This window comes from Oncorhynchus nerka, linkage group LG10 (genome assembly GCF_034236695.1).
Source record: "Oncorhynchus nerka isolate Pitt River linkage group LG10, Oner_Uvic_2.0, whole genome shotgun sequence".
Taxonomy (NCBI): Eukaryota; Metazoa; Chordata; class Actinopteri; order Salmoniformes; family Salmonidae; genus Oncorhynchus; species Oncorhynchus nerka.
Window position 1 is genome coordinate 54,812,917 of NC_088405.1, and position 18,032 is coordinate 54,830,948.

Consider the following 18,032-nt stretch of genomic DNA (forward strand, 5'->3'; position numbering starts at 1 on the left):
TAAGCAGTGGGTGCCAGCACATACTCTGTCAGAGAACCCACAAGAATGACACAGGCTGAGATGCTCATTGATGTTTTGTACTAGGATTCTGCTGGCACTCTCCATCTGATGAAACCATTTTCCAATTGCGCTGGAGCGTGCATGAAACACACCACACAGAAACATCAATATATTCTCTGCACCCACCCACTAGCCCCAAGCTATTTCAGAACACATGTGGAAGCTACTTAATAATAGACAAAACATGGAAACTTTTCCTATTTCTGTGATACATAATAAAGTAAAGCATTGGTCAGCTAGTCTATTCAAGTGACATGGTATGGGCAATGTTACATTTTAAAACACTTGTGTCATTTGTGCAACATTCTTGGGGGTTGTAGTTTATTCACAAACTCTATTATATTTAAGAACTCATTGTTTATGTTAAGCTTAAACTGAAACTAAAAATATCTCTGAATTTGATCAAATAATGTTGCCCTTTAAGTTATCTATGAATACAATGAAACTGTGTGGACTTCAGTGTTTAGGAGATTGCCTGGTTAATGCCCAGCTTGCTATTGACCTACCTGCACCTACTGTGTCACTGCAATATCCACCATGATATGGACCAATAAAATTGGATTTGACTTGCAATAGTCCATGATAACTAAAAGGAACGGCATTGAGAATTACATTTAATTCCAATGGCATGACACAAGCAACCACATACCAAGAAACACAATTATTTGCAATGAATGATCACATCTTAATCCCATATCACCACACCCTGACAGTTAAGTACAGAGGTACACATAAAAACTGCTTCTGGGATGTTTGACACCAGTAATATAGACAATAATTTGTCTCCGGACTGTTTATCTCTGAGGTTATAGCCATACAATACTAGCGTCTGTAGTTGTCCATCGCCCGCAGCCCCTTTCCCTGAATTGATTATCAATTGTGTGATACAGCACAGCCCTCCACTCGCAATCAATGGCAGCACTGCACTGATGTGACCCTCCAGCAAAGAGAATGGAAGGTCAAAGCAGTGTGGGGCTGAAACCCAGCCCACAGGTTATATAACTCACAAATCAACTGTTTTCTCCTTCAATTCTAAAGGACAATTGTTATTTAGGAGACCTAGAACATTGATACTCAATATAAACTAAATTGACTTTTTATTTTATTTTTTTAATCACTGGCCTGGTAAAATGTTACTTCAAAAAGTATCTTTAAAAGATAAAAATGAATGACTATAATGAACGCATTATGTAGCACGGTAGTTATCACAAATGCATAGATCAATGGAAAAAATAAACTGTTTCATACGGTAATTATTCAAACTGGAAGAGTTACACAGAATAACAAACTATTTATTATATTCATGATAACGGAACAATTCTAAAAAGCAACATGACTTCTTACAGAAAAACTAAACAAAGCAAAGAGATCAACCATATGATAGACTTGAGTCAGTAACGGACATGGTCAGCCAATAAGAACGTGTTTCCAATTGATATGGAGTGGTGATCAGATAATAAAAGTCTTAAATCACTAACATCTAAACTATCATCGATGAGTAGAGTAAAGAAACGAATTACATTTACACTAATACAAAAGAAAATAACAGTGATGGAAGAAGCCACAATGAGAGGGTGAGCGCAACCTCCTGGGAACAAAATGTGATAGGTGCTTTGTAAATAATTCTTATAGGTTAAAACACACCTGTAATCCAACAATGATTGAGCAAATAATTTAAAATATAAAGGGTGCTCATCAACACAATATGATGTCCCAATGAAGTTGTAATTTCAAAAAACAAATAACTATTAACATATCAAAGTGACAGGATCATCCTTGAAGCTAGAATTCTTTCTTGAGATACATTGTTGATGATACCAATCTGACATTTCCAACTGAATTTTTTTGTTTGTATTAAAAAAAATATTAAAAAAAAAAAATCAACATTTGTCTTGTAAATTAATCCTGTTGGTTTCCCATAGGTGACATATTCATTCAAATAAAAATTGAACTATTCTTCACTGTCTTTGTAATTCAATAATGAAATTAAAAACATTAACGTTCTCCAGTATTGGCAACCAGTCTTTCAAGTCACATGTCAAAGTCTTTGTAGATGACCCCCGAGTTTATTCCACCAACAATTCAAATCCTTCTGCCTCTTCAAACTCCGCATTCATCTTTGCCGCAAGGTCATCCAGCTCTGCCAGCTGGTTAGGAAGGAAATTGAAAAGTAGATCAACAAAGGTACAAATGCTATAACTTCTTCCACATCTCCATCTTGAAAATAGTGGTAAGCGCTGGTTTTCACATCTTGTTAAGTGGTAAAGTACACTGTAGTCTACTATAGTTTAGTTGTCAACAGTGACATATGTCCTCACTTACTTTTATTTGAGGAACCTTCTTCCTCCTCCTCTTCTCCTTTACCACAGCGACACCAGGGATATTGAAATCTGGCTCTGGGTCGGGAGCAGCACTGTTGTCCCCTACCAGCAGGGTGAAGGAGCTGACTCCACAGAGAGACCTGGAGGCTTCAGGGCCCACCCTGAACTTCTCAACCTTGCGGAGAACCTGAGGTGTCTGAAGCTTCTCAAATCCAAACAGGGTCTCCCGACGCTGAGGAGATGAGGAGTACATGGCCTGGTGACTTTCAAATGAAGGGTCCCCTAGGCTTAGGCGGGTATAAGACCTCCGCACCTTTTGTGACCATGCTGAGTCTTCTGGGTTTGCTGCAGCCTGTGGACAGGGTGGTGAGGGGGCCAAGATCGGGGAGAGCATGGTGGCTTTGGGTGTAGGGACCTGGGCAGGTCCTGGGGTATAGATTTGGGACTTCTTAGGACTGCCTTCAATCAATCTTTGTTCATTTTCTGTGTGGTCCTCAGAGGGGACCTGAAACAAAATCAATTGTGCACATATGACTGGGCTAATATGAAATAGCAGAAGGACCAAACATTTAAAAAACTATGCAGCTTATTATGGAAACCGATTTGCTGTGTTCTTTCAACTCACATTGACTTGTGTTTTCCTGGGTGCAATCTTCCTCACAGTGATGTGGCGTTTTACGGCATCTGTAGGAGCCTGTGGATTACAGTAACATAATTCGAAAAAATACTGAAATGACTGAAGATGTTTGCAGGATGCAGTTTGACTATGTCAATAGGTAAATTGAAATGTTACTAGTTCTGAAAGACTGGTGGTGTTTAGTTCTAGCTGCTGACAAAGTTACTACTCACAGAGTTGGGGACATTATCATTTGGAGAGGTCAACCGCATTGACCTCCTTCGTGGCTGGCAGGTAGAATCTGGTATGATAAGACAAAGAATGGCCCAACCATAAACAATTTTACCTAACCGGCAGCTTTACAATGTTGTGTGATCTTTGTAGCCAGTAGCAACATGACTTGACTGGTAAAGACCCTTGACTGCTAAAGTTGAAGTGACAGTTGTTTTTAGTCTACTGTCAAGATGAGTCCATGTCCAAAGCCATCTGTTGTGAAGATCCAGATGTATGCTTTAATATGTAAAGACATGGGGAAGATAGGCAACAGTTTAACTGTAGCCTGTAATTCAGGGCGTTCCCCCTGCCTACCCTTACCACCTGGGGGAGGACTGTTGCAGAGGGCTGTTCAGTCCCAGGTTCCTGCAGATGCAGTAATGCCCAGATGCAGGGACGTCCTGAATTGCAGGCTGCAGTTATACCCTACTCAAGATAGACATCAAAATGATGGAAATAGATAGATGATCTTGCATTGATTTGAGATTGGGGCATATAGCTAGCTTTCTAACTAAGTCTACAAAATAGATAACATTTGACACTCATCTCACCATCATTTAAATCAAAAATGTAAGTTTGATTCAGTGAACCACACATTTGCTAGCTACGGGCAAGCACTTCAGAAGAACTTCTCTAAATTACTTATTTAGAGTCGAAGGTGTTAAGGTAACAAAAAATGATTTGATAAAATATTGACTTTGGCCTTACTACTAAAAGCCCATAGAAACGCATTGAATAACACATTCATGGCAAAAAAAAGGACAGTATACACACACACACACACACATATATATACACTGCTCAAAAAAATAAAGGGAACACTAAAATAACACAGCCTAGATCTGAATTAATGAAATATTATTATTAAATACTTTTTTATTTACATAGTTGAATGTGCTGACAACAAAACCACACAAAAATTATCAATGGAAATCAAATTTATCAACCCATGGAGGTCTGGATTTGGAGTCACACTCAAAATTAAAGTGGAAAACCACACTACAGGCTGATCCAACTTTGATGTAATGTCCTTAAAACAAGTCAAAATGAGACTCAGTAGTGTGTGTGGCCTCCACACGCCTGTATGACCTCCCTACAACGCCTGGGCATGCTCCTGATGAGGTGGCGGATGGTCTCCTGAGGGATCTCCTCCCAGACCTGGACTAAAGCATCCGCCAACTCCTGGACAGTCTGTGGTGCAACGTGGCATGATGTCCCAGATGTGGTCAATTGGATTCAGGTCTGGGGAACGGGCGGGCCAGTCCATAGCATCAATGCCTTCCTCTTGCAGGAACTGCTGACACACTCCAGCCACATGAGGTCCAGCATTGTCTTGCATTAGGAGGAACCCAGGGCCAACCGCACCAGCATATGGTCTCACAAGAGGTCTGAGGATCTCATCTCGGTACCTAATGGCAGTCAGGCTACCTCTGGCGAGCACATGGAGGGCTGTGCTGCCCCCCAAAGAAATGCCACCCCACACCATGACTGACCCACCGCCAAACCGGTCATGCTGGAGGATGTTGCAGGCAGCAGAACGTTCTCCACGGCGTCTCCAGACTCTGTCACGTCTGTCACGTGCTCAGTGTGAACCTGCTTTCATCTGTGAAGAGCACAGGGCGCCAGTGGCGAATTTGCCAATCTTGGTGTTCTCTGGCAAAAGCCAAACGTCCTGCACGGTGTTGGGCTGTAAGCACAACCCCCACCTGTGGACGTCGGGCCCTCAGAGTCTGTTTCTGACCGTTTAAGCAGACACATGCACATTTGTGGCCTGCTGGAGGTCATTTTGCAGGGCTCTGGCAGTACTCCTCCTGCTCCTCCTTGCACAAAGGCGGAGGTAGCGGTCCTGCTACTGGGTTGTTGCCCTCCTACGACCTCCTCCACGTCTCCTGATGTACTGGCCTGTCTCCTGGTAGCGCCTCCATGCTCTGGACACTACGCTGACAGACACAGCAAACATTCTTGCCACAGCTCGCATTGATGTCCCATCCTGGATGAGCTGCACTACTTGAGCCACTTGTGTGGGTTGTAGACTCCATCTCATGCTACCACTAGAGTGAAAGCACCGCCAGCATTCAAAAGTGACCAAAACATCAGCCATAGGAACTGAGAAGTGGTCTGTGGTCACCACCTGCAGAACCACTCCTTTATTGGGGGTGTCTTGCTAATTGCCTATAATTTCCACCTGTTGTCTATTCCATTTGCACAACAGCATGTGAAATGTATTGTCAATCAGTGATTTTCACATTGTAGCATAATAGTGAAGACATCAAAACTATTAAAAAACACACATGGAATCATGTAGTAACCAAACAAGTGTTAAAAAAAAAATAAAATACATTTGAGATTCTTCAAAGTAGCCACCATTTGCCTTGACAGCTTTGCACACTTGGCATTCTCTCAACCAGCTTCACCTGGAATGCTTTTCCAACAGTCTTGAAGGAGTTCTAACATATGCTGAGCACTTGTTGGCTGCTGTACCTTCACTCTGCGGTCCAACTCATCCCAAACCATCTCAATTGGGTTGAGGTCAGGTGATTGTGGAGGCCAGATCATCTGATGCAGCACTCCATCACTCTACTTCTTGGTCAAATAGCCCTTACACAGCCTGGAGGTGTGTTTTGGGTCATTGTCCTGTTGAAAAACAAATGACAGTCCCACTAAGCCCAAACCAGATGGGATGGCGTATCGCAGCTGAATGCTGTGGTAACCATGTTGGTTAAGTGTGCCTTGAATTCTAAATAAAATCTCAGACAGTGTCACCAGCAAAGCACCCCCACACCACCTCCTCCATGCTTCACGGTGGGAACCACACATACGTAGATCATCCATTCACCTACTCTGCGTCTTCCAAAGACACGGCAGTTGGAACCAAAAATCTCAAATTTGGACTCATCAGACCAAAAGGACAGATTTCCAACGGACTAATGTCCATTGCTCGTGTTTCTTGGCCCAAGCAAGTCTCTTCAACCACGAAGGCCTGATTCACGCAGCCTCTGCTTTACAGTTGATGTTGAGATGTGTCTGTTACTTGAACTCTGAAGCATCTATTCGGGCAGCAATAACTCTAATGAACTTATCCTCTGCAGCGGAGGTAAATCTGGGTCTTCCTTTCCAGTGGAGGTACTGATGAGAGCCAGTTTCATCATAGCGCTTGATGGTTTCTGCGACTGCACTTGAAGAAACCTTTAAAGTTCTTGACATTTTCCACATTGACTGGCCTTCATGTCTTAATGTAATGATGGACTGTCAATTATCTTTGCTTATTTGAACGGTAGCCTAGTGGTTAGAGCGTTGGAAAGGTTGCAAGATTGAATCCCCGAGCTGACAAGGTAAAAAATCTGTCGTTCTGCCCCTGAACAAGGCAGTTAACCCACTGTTCCTAAGCAGTCATTGAAAATAAGAATTTGTTCTTAACTGACTTGCCTAGTTAAATAAAGGTTTAAAAAAATCAATACAAATAGGGCTATATTCTGTATACCACCCCTACCGTGTCACAACACAACTGATTAAATCATACGAATTAAGGAAATAAATTCCACAAATTCACTTTTAACAAGGCACACCTGTTAATTGAAATGCATTCCAGGTGACTACCTCATGAAGCTGGTTAAAAGGATGCCAAAAGTGTGCAAAGCTGTCATCAAGGCAAAGGGTAGATACTTTGAAGAATCCCGAGGCACATTTTCGGGTATATAGCGGGTGTGAAATAAAGAACAAAATAACACAAATACTGACCAGCCAAAACGGGTTGTGGTGTCTCGTTGGTCATCCTTGCCGCCTATCCAGCTTGATTTACCAATATAAAATCAGTAGCTAACAAGCTAGCTTACGAAATGAGAAAATACAATTGTATAGTTAACAAAAAAATATAAAAGGCTAACTAGGCCCCTAATAACTAATGCAAAACCGATGTAATGCAATATTGCGAGTGGATAACTTGCTAGCTAGATAACTACTGTAGTAGTTCACTTTGCTTGATCTCCCTAGCTGAAGTCCTACTCGTTTCAAAATTGCCCGCCTGGAAGTACCGAAGTGCTAGATTGCCACTTCCTGTCCGTTGTTTACGTCTCTCTACAACCATTTACTTCAGTACTACACTAAACTATGATAAACTTCAGAATAGTAGGCGGAAACACAGGGCTAGATCAAATAAATAGATTAACACTCCAGTATACACCTTGCATTTTGTTGCAACCGCCAAATAAAATGTTTATGAAGAAAACCTACGATAAACACAGATAGAAACATTTGCCAGAGATTTCAACGGATGTATACGTTTGAAGCATCCGGTGGGCGTTTCTACTCACTACCGAATATGGCGATGACAAGAAGCCCAGTGGGAAAGGATGGAGCGAGATGGATTCTAATTCTATTCTCAAAACAATAATTGTATTTTCCCAAAACTAAAACCTGTTACGAACAGAGTGGACTAAGTTTTGTAGATTTGACCCTTTGCAAAGTTTTTAAAAATTGCGTTGTTTAGGAGTGCAAGGGCGAAATGAGTTAATACACACGTGTACGTCATAGAGTAGGCGAAAATATGCAGCTACGTGCTTAGAACGCGCCAATATTATTATTATGAACAAAACAAATACAACAATAGAAATATACAAACAAAGAGTACATCACCTAACAGACAGGAGTATTACATATCGAGATACATTTTCAATTTGTCAAAACGTTTTATGGTACGTAACGTTATTGCTTTTTTGTTTTCACACTTATTGATAATTTCAAAATAATACTTAAATTATATCTTAAACAATGTGAAGAGGGGGGTTGTTCTCCACCCACTTCATAATTATTTTTTTTAAATTACGATAAAATCTGATCATTGATCTGTTCTCGCCAAACCAATTTTAACCTGACAACCTCAATTAAAAACTGCACAAACTAATATTTTTTTATTATTTTTTTATTAATATCAAATCAATACATAAAGCACATGAGAGAACACAAGCATACATAGATTACAAACAATATACAATCGAACTAGGGGGTACAATATCACATTACAATTACACAAGGACCTTAAGGGACATTCATATACTTACAATTCTAACAGCTTTTTTGTTAGTAGAGCATTTAACCGTCTTAAAATACAGCACAAACTAATCTTGGACCAGCTGTGCCGTGCTCACGTGACATCATTCTTCTGCGACTCTACCGGAAGAGACGTGGCAAAATGTCAGCATCTGAAAACGTTCACATTTTCTAGATTTAGCTGACCAAGTTGGTAGAGCGGAACATCAGTATTTTTACAACCCTTCCTTCATACGAAAAAGCATCAAGGAGAAAGTTTGTGTAACAGGTAAGGTTGAGATCATTTATAATTAAGGCCACCCGAAACAAATCTGATGCTAGTGAACTAGCAATATCTATCAATACACGAAAGCAGTGTCTTACACACCCATATGTAATCATCAAACTTAATTTGATCCATGAGTAGATTTGACTGGGATATCAGAACATTGCTTAGATAATACCCATAATTATGATGTTGTTGCTGAAGCTTGTTTTGGTGGTCACTTGTGTCTGAATCTGTGTGTACAGTACTACAGACAGACCATGGGTCTGTGCAAGTGTCCTAAGAGGAAGGTGACCAACCTGTTCTGCTTTGAACATCGGGTGAATGTTTGTGAGCATTGCCTGGTCTCCAACCACAACAAGGTCAGTGGATGGACTGCTCTGAATATTAATGTAATGTGAAATGAAATATAGGTCGTTAACAATAAAACGTCACAATATGGTGCAGCGCGTTCGATTTGGCTGCTGGGGGGAAAGGAGACTTCAAACTCTGCTAAAACCATTGAGAACTACGTCCCGTTTTCAAGGAATTGTTAAATAACTATTTGTTTTTCATATCACCTCTTGAAGAGCATAATCAGAACTACACATTTCCGATTATTCCACGTGTAACTATCATCAGAGTAATGCAGCAAGTAACTGCATTCGTTTCATGATAAGTAAACATAAATTATCATGTCATTTCAGATATGTGAGGGTAGCCAATCCGATTGGCATGTAGCTAGCTAACCCTTGATCACGACTCGCGGTTCCATTACATTACACGAAGGTGTCTTCTGTACCGGGGAATGTTGTTAAGATCCTCAACACTCGTTCTGAACATTACAATGTATCGCTTGCGGTACAGTTTTGGAAGCATAAGGAACTTATCTATCACATCAGCGAGAAATAATGTAATTAAAAAATATATATATATATATATCAAAAATACATTTTTTATAGGGTTAGTGTTCCCACATGGCCTTATCGCCGTGTTACAGCGCATGTTTACGGAAGTTGGAGAGACCACATGTGCTACCTAGCATGCTCCGAACACCTGTGTGTAACGGAGGAATGCCATCAGAAGCGTTTTGTCACTGAAAATTATTGTTGGCTGCAACTCTGATAAAGCCTGTTAAAACAGTGTACAGTAAGTATATATTTTGCATTTGTGAAATTATTTTGATGTGACATGAAAGTAAAGTGCTTTATGTTTCTAGAACCTTATCGCAATTGAGAATCGATTCACTTGTTGATTGAGTTTGTGGCTGCCCGAGCCAGTCCACCTCTGGAAATAACATATACTATCCATGGACCTTAAGGAGAAACGATAGGCTTCTTAAGAGTATATCTTGGGCTAGCTAGCTAAACAAACGTGTCATTTAGCTCGCTTCATCAGAGATTGTCCTTTTGGAAAGGGCTTGACATCAGCAAGTCCTCGTCCTGGTAAAGTTGTCAGTCGGACTTCTGTCATCACCACTATAGATGGCAAGAAAATCAAACAATATTTGGATATAAGTTAGACATCTAATTTATCCCCTGAAAGTTCGTTTATATTGACGTGATATGTTATTAGCTAGCTAGTTAATTTGACGTGATCCATCAATCAATGTAGCCTATCATGTCTGTCAGCAGCAAAAAGTACATTAGCTAGGTCTACTTACCACTAGCAATGTTAAGCCAACTGTACAAAGTTCATACTGGTAGCTTGCAAAGTAAATATTATCAGTTAACTGTACATCGGGAAATGCCCCTTCTGCTACTTGACAGGCAGAGCCCTCAAAGGATGGGAAAATAACCTAAAAAAAACTCATACTTGTCAGGAACAGTTCACTTTTATTTTATATCACTCAAATTTCCAATTCATGGTGGCCAATATTGAGAGAGATATTGAGGCTACCCTCGCATATTTGAAATGACATGATACAATTGTTTACTGAAAAGCATGCAGTTACTTGCTGAATAACTCTGATAGCGCTAAATGTGCGCAGTTGTTTTGCATGTAATAATCTGACATTTGTAGTTCTGATTATACTCTTCAAGAGGTGATGATATTATGACCAAACAGTTAATATTTATTTAACAATCCCTTGAAAACCGCATTGTGTTGGAGGTACGGGCCAAAGCTGCCAGCAGGCAGAACCATGTGCAAACCCTCATACTGAAGTTCAGACTGGTAAGAGTTCTTTGTGGATATATTGTGGATTACTTCCGACATAAGGACAAAATCATTGCCAACGGGTAAAGTAAGTCCAGAAGTGTGTTACACATTCTGACTTGTAATGGGACTATTTGGAAATGTTGAGCTTACATGTTAGAGACGAGAGTGTAAGTCTTTCACTCTCGGATTCTAAAAGGGACTAATAGTAGCTGTCTTTGCCACTAAACTATGAAGTATTTTCTCTCCATTCTGATTACCAGTGTATAGTGCAGTCCTACCTCCAGTGGCTTCAGGATAGTGATTACAGCCCTAACTGTCGACTGTGTAATAACCCACTGATCTCCCAGGATACTGTCAGATTGGTCTGCTATGGTAAGATTGTCAACATCTTCGATTTGTTATCCTTTGTGCTCTTATTGAATTTGGTATAACTCTCCATATTATTATTGTTGCTTGATATTACTGCTCTGTGGAATTTGCACAAACCCACCTGGATCATTGCCCTTTCTCTCTATCCAAGATGTATTCCACTGGGCCTGTCTTCATGACCTGGCAGCCCGGTTGCCCCTACACACTGCTCCTGCAGGATACCAGTGCCCCAGCTGCCAGGGTCCAGTGTTTCCCCCCTCCAACCTGGCCAGCCCAATAGCTGACATGCTGAGGGAACAGCTCTCCTTAGTCAACTGGGCAAGAGCTGGACTAGGCCTACCTCTGGTGAGGAATAGGGTTGGGCTGGGTCACACTAGCAGTTAGAGAAATTGAATAATGATGGTGACAGGGATATACTGGTTGAGATGCTGGGTACCGACATTACATTGTGTATGACATTAGTGTAAAATATTTTTAAGGCTTAAAATATGTTTTAGGACTCATAAATCAAGTGTTTCTTTCAGCGAGATGGCAAGTATTCTGTGACGATTCAAATCTAACATGCACATACTCTCTCCACTGCAAGATTGATGAACCTGTAGAAGCTATTCAAGACAGCACACATGATGTCACTGATTATGCTGACTGGTCCACATTTGATGGTGAGTCATTGTCTCTGGTTTGTTACTGCCTTGTTGGTCTGCAATAACGGGAGCCTGTATTGCAGCTGAATCCCTGCATCATGACATAATGCTAAGCTAAATGTTTGATTTGTTTGTTCAAATCAGAAAGGTTACTGTAACATTTACCTTCTCCCCCACTGTGCTAGCCCCAGCATTGGAGACCACTGAAGCTTACCCCACCCACTCCTACACCCCCAGCCCGGCCCCTAGTCTAGTTCCACCTCCAGTACAGGAAGATCATGGAAATCTCGACAACAACGGGGGGATGGTAGCACAAGAACAACACTCTGGGGTCAACATGATCACTGCAACCTCCAGTGACACAATCACCCTACACACAGGTAAAGGACTATGAATGTTACTCTGGTTTGCAGGAACTGTACTAATCCTAAATTTTACTAACCACACAGTGTTGTCATGCCATACAGGCTAGTCCAATCCGTAGCCTCAAATCTAATCTTAGTTCATGTCATTTTTGCTAACGCATCTGATATTCTTCACGTAGATGCATGTGTATAATGTATCCTCATATTTGGTTATTCATTTGATGTTTATTTGTGCTTCCAGCATCAACCCCAAGGAAAGTCTATGACACACGGGACACTGGTCCCAGCTCTAGTTACAGCGCTGGACACAGCTCTGTGACACAGATCGACTTTGACGACGACAAGTACCGGCGACGACCAGCACTCAGCTGGTTTGCACAGATTCTCAAGTCAGTCATTTAATTATGTTACTAGTTATTTAACGTATGTGCTATTCATGTAGTTATTGCACAGCAAGTACACCTTTCTGATCAAACTACATTACATATGGACAACAGTACTTTTTATTTTTATTTAACCATTATTTAACATACTTAAATGAGAAGTTTTATTTTTACAACCAAATCTCTATTTCTATGTATATGGAATGTTATAGAAGGGTCCAAGACATCTTTTTTGTGATTTCACTTGTTTTTGATATACTTACCTCAAACAGCAATAATTTTCCTTGTTGTGTAATATGGGGGCCAAAGGCTCCGAAAACACCCAAATAAATCCTTTTAGAAACAACAAAGCTCTCAGTATAGCGATGCAGGTCTTTAGATGCTGTACACATGAAACTGTGTCATTCCGAACTTTCTCCGCAACGTTTTATTCCCTTTTGTGCGACTTGAGCTGTTTCCCCTATCCAGCTGTTTCATTCTCCATGTAGCCTGCTGCTACAGGTTGCTGCTACAGGTTGCTGCTACAGGTTGCTGCTACAGGTTGCTGCTACAGGTTGCTGCTACAGGTTGCTGCTACAGGTTGCTGCCAAAATAAAAGAAACACCAACATAGTGGTTTTAATAGGGTGTTGGACCACTAGAAGCCGCCAGAACAGCGTCAGTGCACCTTGGCATAGATTCTGGAAGTGTCTGGAACTTCCTGTGTGGAGTCACCCTATGTTTTCAATATACTGTACTTTGTATTCCTCATTTACTTAAGTGTTTATTTGATTCTTTATTTTTGGCAGTTACCTGTAGAGAGGGTCGCAACAAAATTGAATATAACATTGCAGATAAAGTTCGGAATGACACAATTTCATGTGTACAGCATCTAAAGACCTGCATTGCTATAGTGAGAGGTATGCCATTTCTGAAAGGATGTATTTTGGGTGTTTTAGAGCATTTCTTCATGGTTTTTCTGGGCCCCCTTTATACACAACGAGGATCAGGAATTGATTTGCTGTTTGGGGTAAGTTTCTCAAAAACAAGTGAAATCCCCCAAAAAGATGTCTGGACTCTTCTATAACAACATTCCATTTACATCAAAAACATAGATTTGGTTGTAAACATTTAAAAAAACATATCCTTGTAACTTACTTTTTATAGATCTGATTGATCAGTTACTGTCTCCAAAGGTGGAGTCCCATTTCTCTAAACTCTGAAGATATAAATGAATTTGTGTTCTCAGAAACCGGACGGGTTCAAAGAGGACAGGCCTGTCCTGGAAACAGAGGGTCTTCATGCTCCTTCTGGTTGGAGTTCTGGGATTCTTTACCTTGATTATCATTATGGCTAAACTGGGCCGTGCTTCAGCTGACTCCGACCCCAACTTAGACCCCCTACTAAACCCCAACATCCGAGTGGGCAAAAACTGACCAGCACCCAACTCCGTGTCCTGGTGAGTGTTGAACATGGGGCCGATCTAAGTCCATCTAAGATGGTGGGACCAGTAGAGGCAGAGAGGCACCTTCTCTCTCGGATAACAAAGAAGAGGACAGGATGATGCGTTTTTTCCCTGCAAATGATAACAACCTTATACCCTTTTCCCCTCTTTGGGATAGGCAGGTGCAAATTTCCTATTCATCTACTACTAAGAACTAATGGGCTATATAACCTGTGTGTGTGTGTGTGAACACATTAAATTATTTACATTGCTTTTAGAGCTATATGTCAAATTTAATATATTTTGACCCACTGTACATTTAAAGTAACTGTCCAGTGAAAATCTCACCAAGTTCATACTCTATTTAACTTTTACCCAAATAATGTTGTTGACTCATCCTATACTCATATTTGTGGCCAAAGCATAAATTGTAATTGTAATTTGTTAATCCAACACAAACTGAACTCAAACAGGCCGTTTAAAAAATGCTGACTATATACTCAGAGAGGACGATGTCATCCTGAGGATGAGCTGGTCAATCAGCGCTTTACTCGCATTAATATTCTTTCTTCTTCTTTTTTTTTTGGAAGGAAGGAACTATTTCACTCCTATTGTAATTAGTTCTAGATCATATTTAATATAAATCTGGGAACACTGGACAGTTACTTTAAATGAGATTGCAGTGATGGTAATAAAGGTGATGGGAAAACAGAAATACTGTTCTATTAGATATGGCACACAAATATGGCTTGTTGCAACATCTGCTAAAAACAAAGGTATTTTTGGAGTGGGCATCAATAACAGTTGTTCAAGTTACTTGAGTGAGTGTGAGGTTTGTGTTGAACTGGAAGAATGCTGTGTCTGACATGCACATACTGTTTTTGAATGTTGATTAAGTCTTAATGTATGTAAATATAGAAATTGAATGAATTACGGTGAATTTTGTGTTGAACTGGAATAAATGATTCTAACCGATTGTCTCCCAAATTCTGAATGCAATATAAATTGTAATCTTTGGACAAAGAAAATGTAGAACGGATAGTCTGAGGATATTAAAATTGAGTGGTTGTTAACCCAAGGGACATTGTTCATCTTGGTATAGCATTAAAATGTCATAGTGTTCTGAAATCCACAAGTGCCCTGTGCCCCAACCTGGTCTGAGTACTTTTCTGTATGTAAATCCGAGAAACTCCATTTTACCAAGTTCTGTTTCATATGGTATGTATTAATCTGTGGATGTCCATCACCCATTTCATGACATGTTACGAATTTGCTAAACGTATGATATGTTATGAAATCTAGCTAGGTGGCTAACATTAGCGCCCATCCACCACGACCAACCACCCTACTTTCAATTATGCCTTAAGTAATCATCTGTCTTACGTAACTATACCATACTAAACGTATCATATTATTTTCAGGGTTGCGGATTTACATTCGTTATGTTACATATAGTCTATGAGACCAGGCTGTGTGCTCAGACACTGTTTGACAGAGTGGTCTACTTTCAAAGATCCTTAACTTGCTTCTCTTGAGTTTGAAGGTGTCTGCGCATTGCTGTGGTTCAAATTTGGTTGTATATTTGGACATTCTTTGACCATTTTAACTTGCCATTTACAAAAACAAAATGTGTTCGTGGGTAGGTGTGTTGCTAGGACCTCTCTTTTGAAATCATTGTGTTTGAGAAGTCCCATTTTATGTATTTAAATCAAATGTCAACAGTATACCAATATCAATTTGCTGTTCTTATCTTTGCACTTTTGTGAAAAATTACATACTTTTTAAAAAATATTTGAGGAAAAATGTCTCTTGCTGATGCTTACTCTGCAGAAGACAGTTCTGTCAATGTAAGAAGCTGTGTTTTTTTTAAACATTTATTTTGGAGTAATGTCCTTTTGATAAAGCTGACTTTATCCCTTTTGATAAAGCTGACTTTATCCCTTTTGATAAAGCTGACTTTATCCCTTTTGATAAAGCTGACTTTATCCCTTTTGATAAAGCTGACAACCCCAATTTTGTTTTGCTTTTCACATTTCTCAATTAAATTATACTCTTTGTAAAGACTTAACTGTTTGAATTGATCTATGAACACGTCATATTGTTACTTTTCACATCAGTTTTTAAAAGAACTGAATGGTTTGACATATCATTATCTGAGGATGGAAAGTTGCTGACTCATGCAAGTGTTCTGTTTCTTGAGGGGAATGTGATTAATTTATTGGTATCTCAGAACTGCTCTGTACAAAACAGTTAATCTGCTAATATTGTGGAATATAAAATTACTTGCTTGATATGTTTTCCAGTTTCTTGAAATACTTTATTTCTATGTGATAACTGAAATGGTCTATTCATTCCTTTTAGTAGATCAAGAGAAACTGACAGTGGTGAGTGCCTACATTTCCATACTTATTCATACTGCTCCCCTGGTGGGAATCAAACCCCCAACCCAAGCATTGCAAGTGCCATGCTCTACCAACTGAGCCACATCATCACAAACCACTTGCTATCTCAATGTACTCAATTATATTGGTCATTTGTTTTTCTATTCGTGGTGATGGAAAGTCTACAGGTATGAACTTAGATGACTGGCCTATGTAATACAGTAATGTACATTAAGTGGTTTGTAAGGATGGTCAGTTAATTTCCATGTTGTTTGATCAAGAAAAATGTTTTGTGTCATTGCCCATAACTTTGCACCTTTTGGATGTAAATGTTTGAGGACAGGGTTTTGTTATTGCTGGATTCAATTAGAATGACAATCACAGAGAAAGGGACAAGGCAACAACTCTTTTAATTCCAACTATTGAATCCTACAAGATACTGTTCTTAATTATTCAACTTTTTTTTGCCAAAGCAGATATGGTGAATAAATGTTTTTGCCTGCACTACATCGGTCTGCTAATACTAGTAAAGTGCCAGTGCACAACTTTTGTTGAATTTTTTTTGTGTGTTTTTTTGTATTAATCATTATTTTAATTTTTTATTTAGGGGGTGATGTAGCACCCCTTACTTCCCGTGGCTATGGTGCCTAGTGAAAGTCTACACACCCTTTGCAGTCTTTTCCCCCTACTGATCTACACAACATACTCCACATTTTGAAAGTGAAAGAATTTTTATAGAAAACGTACAAAAAAATATAAATAAGATTGTCTTCACACCCCAGAGTTAATACTTGGTGGAAGCACCTTTGACAACCATTACAGCTGTAAATAATTTTGAATAAGATTCTACCAATTTTGCAGAACTCTTACTGCAACATATCCATTGTTTTTGTCAAAATTGCTCAAGTGCTGTACATTTGGTTGGGAATCATTGATGGGCAGCAATATTCAAACTGCAACTAGACCACTCAAGAATGCTCAACACCTCTTGGAAAGCCAATTCTGGTGTGTCTTTTGGTCGGAAAATGTGTCTAATTGTCCAACTGAAAAATAAAACTATCCCAGGGATAGGCTTTCAGAAGACTGGCGGGTTTTTTGAGGAATGTTTACATGCGTAGATGCAGTTGTTGTTTGCGGGGCAGCAGAATTTTTGTTGTTGCATTATGTAGTGTTTCCATTACTTCCGAATTCGCAAGACAAAGTTCCACCCCATTCATTTTCAACGAGAACACACGGAGCAACGTGCAGGAGGTTGTGGGGAGGTGAGCAGCTCGAACCGTGCTATGGGAGCAAACTGAATAAGTTCAGCACTGCTTTACTTTATGCAAATTGCACGTGGCTGCCGTTAACCAATCAGGTGAGGAGCAGATGTTTGCTTGAAGATCTTCGGTTCATGAAACTGATTTTTCCTTGTTAAAATACAGAGACAAAATCATAAGGTCAATGGCATGGAGGAAGATTGCAGAGATTGTTGGTGTTGATGGTGGGTGAAAAGAGATTTTCACAACAGTATATGCTTGTGCTGCTAGCTACTGTAGCTATGAACATTTATTTATTTATTTAACCTTTATTTAACTAGGCAAGTCAGTTAAGAACATATTCTTATTTACGATGACGGCCTACATCAAGCAACCTAAACCTCAAAATTGTGATCAAAGCCACCGTTTATGTAAATGTGCTGAGTAAGTTAAATTATGAAATCTGTCCACCAAAGGTTAGAAATCACCAGTAACACGCATTATAACATT

The 18,032-nt window shown here is 39.8% G+C and overlaps 2 protein-coding genes across 3 annotated transcripts; one reads left to right on the top strand and one right to left on the bottom strand.

Moving 5' to 3' along the window:
• Positions 1 to 1,331: 1,331 nt before the first annotated feature.
• On the bottom strand, positions 1,332 to 7,515 carry cdca5 (cell division cycle associated 5). Of its 2 annotated transcripts, none has more exons than XM_029670534.2 (5): positions 7,009 to 7,515; positions 3,231 to 3,298; positions 3,007 to 3,075; positions 2,383 to 2,886; positions 1,332 to 2,207 (listed from the first exon to the last, which is right to left on the bottom strand). In XM_029670534.2, exons 1-5 carry the CDS (start codon positions 7,040 to 7,042, stop codon positions 2,127 to 2,129), a joined length of 756 nt encoding a protein of 251 aa, XP_029526394.1. In that variant the 5' UTR covers positions 7,043 to 7,515; the 3' UTR covers positions 1,332 to 2,126. The 2 variants fall into 2 exon arrangements, with proteins under 2 accessions (XP_029526394.1, XP_064879651.1); XM_065023579.1 differs by lacking the exon at positions 7,009 to 7,515 and adding an exon at positions 5,752 to 6,957.
• An 859-nt stretch (positions 7,516 to 8,374) lies between these two features.
• On the top strand, positions 8,375 to 16,200 carry LOC115135630 (zinc finger protein-like 1). Its single transcript, XM_029670530.2, has 8 exons — positions 8,375 to 8,584; positions 8,827 to 8,943; positions 10,981 to 11,092; positions 11,241 to 11,434; positions 11,676 to 11,751; positions 11,919 to 12,113; positions 12,340 to 12,487; positions 13,709 to 16,200. The coding sequence occupies exons 2-8, from the start codon at positions 8,842 to 8,844 to the stop codon at positions 13,893 to 13,895; spliced, it is 1,014 nt and encodes a 337-aa protein (XP_029526390.1). The 5' UTR covers positions 8,375 to 8,584; positions 8,827 to 8,841; the 3' UTR covers positions 13,896 to 16,200.
• Positions 16,201 to 18,032: the final 1,832 nt, after the last annotated feature.

Excerpts from the sequence above, each read along its gene's own strand:
- cdca5 (XM_029670534.2), bottom strand. The coding sequence starts at position 7,042 with ATGACCAACGAGACACCACAACCCGTTTTGGCTG. Across the intron at positions 3,076-3,230 it reads ATGATAATGTCCCCAACTCT|GCTCCTACAGATGCCGTAAA; the intron begins GTGAGTAGTAAC and ends TGTAATCCACAG. Across the intron at positions 2,208-2,382 it reads AGAAGGTTCCTCAAATAAAA|CTGGCAGAGCTGGATGACCT; the intron begins GTAAGTGAGGAC and ends CTTCCTAACCAG.
- LOC115135630 (XM_029670530.2), top strand. The coding sequence starts at position 8,842 with ATGGGTCTGTGCAAGTGTCCTAAGAGGAAGGTGACCAACCTGTTCTGC. Across the intron at positions 11,435-11,675 it reads CTGGACTAGGCCTACCTCTG|ATTGATGAACCTGTAGAAGC; the intron begins GTGAGGAATAGG and ends CTCCACTGCAAG. Across the intron at positions 12,114-12,339 it reads CACAATCACCCTACACACAG|CATCAACCCCAAGGAAAGTC; the intron begins GTAAAGGACTAT and ends TTGTGCTTCCAG.